We start from the raw sequence: 8,346 nt of genomic DNA, 5'->3' as shown, positions 1-8,346 counted from the left end.
CAATCCTATTTTTCAATGTAAAATATTATGAGACTGTCTACTGTGAGCTTCATTTTCTTGTAATGTGTCTGTGAGATGAAACTTCTTTTTTTATCTATTGTGTTCAGATTTAGTGTTTCCAGAGTCTGTTTATACTATAGTGACTCAAAACATTTATGGGCCAAATTATTGAATGATTTTTCTTCTTAATATATACATGTTAAAAGGATGAATAGGATAAAATTGAAAACTAATGAGAAGTATAATAATCGTTAATATGTAACACTTATGTGCTAGACACCACTCTGGGCAGTATATATTTTTATGTATATAATTACAGATTCCAAATTTTAGCTCATTTATTTTTCATATAGGCATATGAATCAAGTAATATTACTCCCTCCTCTAACCTAGGGAAGTAAGGCATCGAGGGTTTAAATGACTTACTCAAGCAAGGTCACAGTACTGGAGCTAGTAGTTGAAATCTGGTGATCTTGCCCCAAAATCTGTGCCCTTAATTGCCATGCTATAAATAACAATGCCAGAAATTCACATAAATCTGCATAGTTTTGCCTCATAAGTAAGTGAATTATTTCAGAAAATTTTGGAATTTATTTGGTCAGAATGAGGTTTATTAATATAGTCTTCAGTAAACTCTCTATTTTGTATAACTTTCTGGAAAAATTTAAAAATCTAACTCAAAATATGAATTTGTCTTAAAAATTGGGTTTGAAATATTAACTCCTTTCCTGATCGGAATAAATTTCACTATATGGAGATTTCTATAAGGGTTTTGGAGAGAGAGAGAGAAGGAGAACGACCTAGTTTGTACCGATTGATCATTTTAAAGGTGCTGACTGTGAAAGACATCTTCAAAATTTGGGTCATGCTCTTTTGGTATTTTTACTTCTTAAGACAAATCTGTGCAGTCTTTAAGAGAAGGGAGTTCTATCAGTTTGGTTCAGTAAAATAACTTTCTTAATGCTTAAAGTTTTTAATGTCTTCCATCCATATTTACAACTTTTAAGCAAGATTCCTCATCTCACATTGTAAGATTCTAAAGACTCACCTCCGTGTTTTCTGTTCAGTGTCCTATGCTGTGTTCCTTGCCCAGAGCTTTGTATTTCAGTGGGTGCTCAGTAAACCTCCTCTAATTGAATTAGCTATGTTTAAGCAAAATACATAACATAACCTTAAGATCTTCATAGATTATCGTACAAAGATGCTTTGGAAAACAATATAGTTAATATTTAGAATGATTTCTGAATTGAATATCAGGCCCTGGAATGAAAGTAAAACTCATACATTTAACTTGTGCTTGTTAACTTGTAGTATATTGTAATGAATGAAACTTACAGCAATGGTAATGAATGAGTTTTTTGTTTTATTATTCTAATGTTAGTAAAAATTGTATTTGTAGAAACTGTTTATATAGTGTAAGTCCCTACTCTATACATATTAACAAATTATATAAATCAATTGCTGATTTATTGATACAATATTTTGATATTAATTTCTCCAGTGAGACCGAATTATTTCTTTCAGTCAGTTTGGGAGCAGAGAAACAGACCCTGTGGTGATACATGCATAAATAGTGTCCTGTAGGATACTTACTCATTTTTATATATGATGCCTTAATAAATTAAAATGAAGGGAGAAAGGTATACAGGCATTCTAGTCAGCAAATGAACTTTTAAGGAATTAGGATGAGAAGATGTGTATTTGATAACCCATTTTGTTTTCTTGTTTGCAGGGTTCGAATTTGGGACATTGCTGTTTCTGTTTTTGAGGCTCTTTTTTTTTTTTTAAATCATCAGTCTTGGAATACGGAAGAGGAACCAAAATACACTTATTTTGTTTCACGTGGAGAACACTCAGTTTTGAGGCACTCGCACGCCCGAGCACACAGCCATGTGGCCATCACAACTGCTCCTCTTCATGATGCTCATAGCACCGATCATTCAAGGTAAGACCTTTAATCAGATTTTTGTGTGAAGCTTCACGTTGTCTCTATTTACACTAGGCCTTTTCTTATAAATCTTTGCTCCTGATTTAGCAGCTTTTGCCTATGATGTACTAATAGAGGTAAGTTAAATTAAAAAGGCCATAATAATATGTACCACGAACTGCAATAAATATAATTTTGAGTATGATTTCTGAAAGTAGCTTTTGAAATGTATGTATAACCAATTTTTTGGGTTTTTTTAAAGAATTTGTGCATGTTGTACCGTTTTTACCACACATGTGAAAAATCAGCTGAATTGTGAACTATATCATTTATTCTGAATTTTTTGGCCTTCATATTTTTGTAATTAAAATAGTTTCTAACTTAATACGTATGTAACATTGAAAGAAGACACCCCAAAATCTTTTTTCCCACACCAAGTAATCATTTGTTTTTGAGTGTTTACTACTGTGTTCAGTTGCTAATACAGAATACAAATTAAACCTCTCATTTAGCTAAAATTTGTTTTTCATATACCTTTTAATGCAAAGAAAGAAAAAAAATGCCAAAATTATATGAACATATGCTGAAAGGTAATTTAACTGGAAACACTAATCAGCTTATAAAAACTATATTTTGCTCATTTAGACATTTTGGTATTCATAAAGGAAATAGGATAGTTAAAAATGATACATCATAGCAAATTTTATAAGAGGTAATTTTTAATAAATAAGAGAAATTCTATATAACAGTAGAATATTCACTACTTCTTTCTAAAAACTAGCAGAGTCAACCTATTTTTGTAACTTATTAACAATTTAAAGTCTTCTACTAATTATCACTGGTTTTGCACTAAGATGGAAAGATATAATATAGTCACTGTCTCATACATTAATGGTAATTATAGTAAAGAAAGGGACACAGCTGTATCTGCCACCGCTTTGGAGGTCTCAGAGTAGTGTAGTGTAGCAAGCACCTGAAATCAACTTTTAGCCTCTTTAGCTCACCTTTGGTTTTTTTATTGACTACAAATATTGTAGTCTATCAGGGATGCAATTCTGAATTTGGCCCATATTCTTGTTTCAGCATGAATTACATTCTGTTGTCATTATAAAAACTGGAAACAATACTTTCTGTGTCTTTTGACATTTTATTCGAAAGTTTCCCTTAACACATTTTCTAAAGTAATCACTACAACATAAGGTAGTGCTTTATTAAAAGACAAGAAAGTAAAACTGTACAACCATGTAGTTTTAAATGATGTAAATTTATCACAAATTTCAAAAGGTTTCTTTAATCCATATACTGATGGAGAACTTGCATTCACATAGTTGGGCACATATAGCATTTTGTGGTATGAGACAATAGAAGAATTATGTCCCTTCAAACAAGTGCTTATCTAACTATCTGTATATCTAAAGATTATTCTTTGATGTTATAAAGATGCCTCACTCATAAGGTTATTTTGAGGATTAAATAAATAGCATACATATCTCTACATAGAGAATCTAGCACCGTGCATGACAAATATTCAGTCTTTGAATGTGTTTTCTTTATCATACTATCTGCCTCTCTAGTTTATTTTTGTTCTAATAAATTATAACAACCAGAAAGTAGCTAACCATGAGAGCTGTTTCATTTGATGTTGATAATCAGAAAAAAATTTTAAAAACTTTCACTTTCTCTGTATGCGTATATAAAATTCATGTTTAAAAAGTCAATCTAAAGTTATACTTCGTAGGGGAAGGTAGGTTAAAAAAAGCAGAAACACTCTAGGACTCTCTTTTCAGAGGTGAAATTTCTGGTCTCTAACAACTGATAGCTACTATGTATTTCAGTTGGCTCCAAACATGGGTGAGCCATAAATCATGGGACTTGGATTTGGACCTGTATTATGCATGTACATGCGCGTGTACACACACACAGGCACATGCACTCACACACTCATCCTCTCTCTAAGTAACTCTGAAAAGTATTTAAAAGTCCTAATAGGGCAAATAGAAAATTGACCTGGCATATAAAATATGTTGGGCTAAAACTAAAGTAATCCTTTCCACTGTATGTGAACTACTTTATATTATCTTGACTTTGAACCATATTACACTACACAATATAGAAGATTTCTATTTATAAACTTTATCCTTATTACCTTGAACAGGAATTATAAAACTTCACACCAGAAAAAATCCAAGTCAGTTTTGTCTGTCTTCTATAGAAGGCCTTCTCCACTGCTTTTTGATGCCACTTCTGACTTGTACATAAAGGGCTTCATATGAACAGCCTTATGCAACCCAGCTTGCTCATAAATACAGGAATTCATGTACCTTTGATCAATGCTATCTTAGAAGATAGACTTTTTTTAGAGTCCCTACCAATCCTGTCTTAAAGGAATACCACATAACTTAAGACTTTAGAGAGCTGAGTTAAAATAATGTCATAGTTACAGAGGGACATACTCTTGTTTCTGAAACATCCCCTGGTAGCATCTCCTTGCCTAGTGCTATTGAGATGGTCAGCTTCATTTGATACTGAGTATGACCTGAAATGCTTTTTTCTCCAGAGCAAATAATAATGATGGCTACTGATTTTATAGCCATAAACTTGAGATGTATTGGTACAATTAATCCTCACAACATTCTCATGGGTTTAATATTATTAACTATTACAGTAAAACCTTGGTTTGCTAGCATAATTCATCCTGAAAACATGCTTGTAATCGAAAGCACTCGTATATCAAAGCAAATTTCAAGAACCATTGGCTCATGTGATCATGTAACATTAGACGTCACTACTCGTATTATGAGACATCACTGTTTTATCAAGTTAAAATTTATTAGAAATGTTTGCTCATCTTGCCGAGCATTCTCTGTACAAGTTATTTGCAATTCGAGGTTTTACTCTATAATCATTATCATTTTTATAGTAAAAGCATTGACTTACTGAGTAGTAAAGGAACTTGACTGAGGTCAAGCTATTATGAGACCTAGATGAGATCTAAAATGGACCTGGCTTCTTGAGCTCTGGTCTTACTGCCAATAGGTAATCAATTACTGTGAAGGCCATTCTGGGCTGCAGAACACCCCAACTCAACCCTTCTGGTCTTTGGGAGAAGGTGAGGCAAAATGCAGATAACCAGCCTCTTCTATGTTCTGGGCACAGACAGATGGGGCTTGGAAGTCTCACAGACCTGTGATGAGATTTCAGCTCTGCCAGCTACTAGTTCTGTAACTGTGTTACCTGGTAAATTAGTTGACAAATATCCATCATCACCCAATGTGGGCCAGAAAACTGGACTAGCTGCTAAAGGATATGGTAGTAAACAAAAGATACTAATTTTTCCTACAGTGAGCTAACAGTAACTTATGCTTTTTATCTGCAAGCATGAACATTTATTCCCTCAGAGTTATTTTAAGAAATAGAAAAATATCTACGTATTGCTTCTAATGTAGTACTTGACATTGGTAAATCTTCCTTATACTTTATTTTTCTATTCTTAACTACCTTGAAATGGAGCTAACACTCTGAGCATTAGATAAGGAGAATGCCAAATTAGCTGGATTCGTACTGTGAGAATTAAAATACAGTTTTTTCTACTTGAACCTCTTTTAAGTTTTTCTAATATATTCTTGATACTAGTTTCTAAACAAATTCTCAAGCCTTAGTATATAATTGTCTATATACATAATAATGTATTATAATATATAACTATATAGTTGCAGTGGTAGTAGTATATAACAGGTAATATGTAATTGTCAGTGGTGCATTTTGTGCCTAATTTCCACATGGGTAAAATTAGAAACTAAGCTAATGAATTAATTCTGAAAAATGTTTACATTAGTTGAATAATCTCCATATTACTCTAGAAAGTCTGGCCAGTGTTTAATATAGGAAAATAAAATTAATGAGTACATCCACACTGTATATGCATATATACACAATGTTTAAGGTAGGAAATGTCTCTAGTTCTGTGTTTATCTGTCCATATTTTATGTCTCTGTGTACCTCTGTATTTCTCTGTTTTCTGTTTTCCATGACTGTGCCCCTATCCTGTATAGCCATAATCCCTTATCTATAACGCGGTGAGACCTGGCAGAAGTAAAAAGAAACCACTAAAGCAGATTGTCAGGTTTTTTGCTGTTAACTAATGTAGTGTAGCATGAAGATAAAAGATTCTTTTTTTTTTTTCTATTGATGTGGTTGGGAGCAAGGAACAAGAAGGGAATTGGAGAACAATAATCCAATGATAACCTGGGCACTAGGGCTTATTATGATTGGCAGTAAAGGAATACCAACATCCAGTATGATACATGGGCTAAGAGATCTGGTACCCAAGCCACAATGGATTGAGAGTTGAGAAGGTGGTTGAGTGCTCAGATATTTTAACAGTATCTCCTCTTAATTAAATTGTACGTATAAACTGCATCACAATTGAAGAGATTTAAAAAAACAGGATAATTGGAATTTACTATGAGTAAAGGGGAACAATATAGTTTATGGTACATTTGCATACAAAATGAAGTTTAAAAAAATTCTTTTCTAACCATGATATGCATATTTTTGAATGTCTATTTTTTAAAGTTGCATGTGTATTTATATATTTGTGGACTTTATAGGCTAACCTATTCTTTATATTTTCAAAGAAGTAATTATAATAAACAGCTATTAGGGGCAAAACTGTTGATCATTTCCATATATATTTAGTACTATATGTTTTTATGTAATTTTATTATTAATCTGATATTTATAGTTATAATACTATTTAATGTATCAGTAATTTAAAATAATACACACATTTTTTAAATTCTAATAAAATATGAAGTTTGAGAAAATACAAAAATACATTTTACCACATAGCAACTTACCATATAATTCTCTTTATGAAGTCATATTTTATTGTGAAAAAGTCAGCTTGACTTCTAAGCTCTGCTTAACTTTGTTATTTTTAGAAGTTAATCATCCTTAGAATGTTTATAATGTTTGCCAGCCTAGATAATTTGTAATACTCCAAGTAACACCACTATGTTTATGGTCAAATATGTTATACAGAAAAGTCTTTGTCATGGTCGTGATATATGAGGCTACTGAGAACACATCCAACACCACCTGCATTACATACTTGATACTGAATTTTAAAACATATATTTTGTAAGTTAACTGCAATCTCTAATATCACAATATAAATCACAAATATACATAGCTGATAGCTTTCTTTTGTCAGAATATGTTCAGCAACCTTTCCTACACACTCAGCATGCAGGTTAGCTATTGGAAAAGAACTTTCTTTTGTCTTTGCACTTGCAAAATGTGCTATATGTGAATTATATTGTATTTATTTTGAGAGCAAAATAGCATTTTCTTATTTTCAGATTTTATGTCAGACTATTTGAGGGTATTTAGTATCATATCTTTTTTTTTTTTTTTTATATTTCTTGGTCTTGGGGTTGACTAGAACTGCAATAGGGTAGTTGTACTCTTGGTGTAGAGTGAATTAAAAAACAATTGAATTATATAACTTATAAATATCTATTTTCCTCTTGTTTGCATTGCTAATTACTTTCATTCTCAAGGTAAGAATAAGTGTTTTCACATGTATAATTTCATGTAAGTAACAATAATACATTTTTCATGCATTAACTTCCTCAATTCTGATTGCTAAATGGTTCTTTAATAACCACTCAAAAAATTGAAATGCAGCAGTTGGAAGAGTCTCATTGATTTGTTATGTAAATAAGAGACAATATATTATATTACAATCTATTTTAATTTGGCAGTTTAGAATAAGACCTTGTTGAAAAATAGGGCCTATTCATTCTCTACTTGTTTTTGAGTTTTTAACTGATACATTGAAAACAAATAACTTACATTTTGTTAATAATTACATTTTTGTTTTATTTCTATACTTCCCTTATATTGTTATTGTAGCAGAATTAGTTTATATAAAAGATAATTGTCTTTCTATAAAAAAAAAATCTATGTTAAATGAAAGATTTGACCAAATAAGCTAGGGTAGTTAAGGATTTGCCAGAAAAATATGCTAGTTGTATTTACAGAAGTATTGGATACAATCTTTGTATAAAATAGGCTCTTACAATAGCATTTGTTAAGCTCTCAGCATTTATTTAATATATACGTACTATAGTTTGTGATGATTTGAATGCCCTGAAGTCAAGGATAGAGCTTACTAATGAAGTACAAGCACACATCTCATATATCTCTTTGTTTGTCATTACCAGTGTCACCTACTTTATTGTTAGAGTAACTCTCCTCATACAAATTTATTTTTATTTATTTATTTTTTTGTAACTAAAAATCATTTTTTATTATAAAATTTACAGTTGTGAGACATTTTTATCACTTGGTAATATACTCCACTTCTAATCAAAGATAAAAGATAAGAATGACACTTAAATTTAGAATATAGC

At 31.3% G+C, this 8,346-nt stretch overlaps 1 protein-coding gene across 15 annotated transcripts in view; it reads left to right on the top strand.

Moving 5' to 3' along the window:
- The first annotated feature begins 1,790 nt into the window (after positions 1-1,790).
- ADGRL3 (adhesion G protein-coupled receptor L3) overlaps positions 1,791-8,346 on the top strand; it is a 504,973-nt gene continuing 498,417 nt past the window's right edge. For all 15 annotated transcript variants that reach the window (XM_029945427.1, XM_029945417.1, XM_029945384.1 and 12 more), the window contains exon 1: positions 1,791-1,945. In XM_029945427.1, coding sequence (XP_029801287.1) covers positions 1,891-1,945 — 55 coding nt within the window. In that variant the 5' untranslated portion in view covers positions 1,791-1,890. The remainder of the gene's footprint in view (positions 1,946-8,346) is intronic.

Source organism: Suricata suricatta, chromosome 1 (genome assembly GCF_006229205.1).
Source record: "Suricata suricatta isolate VVHF042 chromosome 1, meerkat_22Aug2017_6uvM2_HiC, whole genome shotgun sequence".
NCBI classification, from domain to species: Eukaryota; Metazoa; Chordata; class Mammalia; order Carnivora; family Herpestidae; genus Suricata; species Suricata suricatta.
Note: the sequence above shows the minus strand (reverse complement) of the source record. Positions and strands in the feature narration are given on the sequence as shown.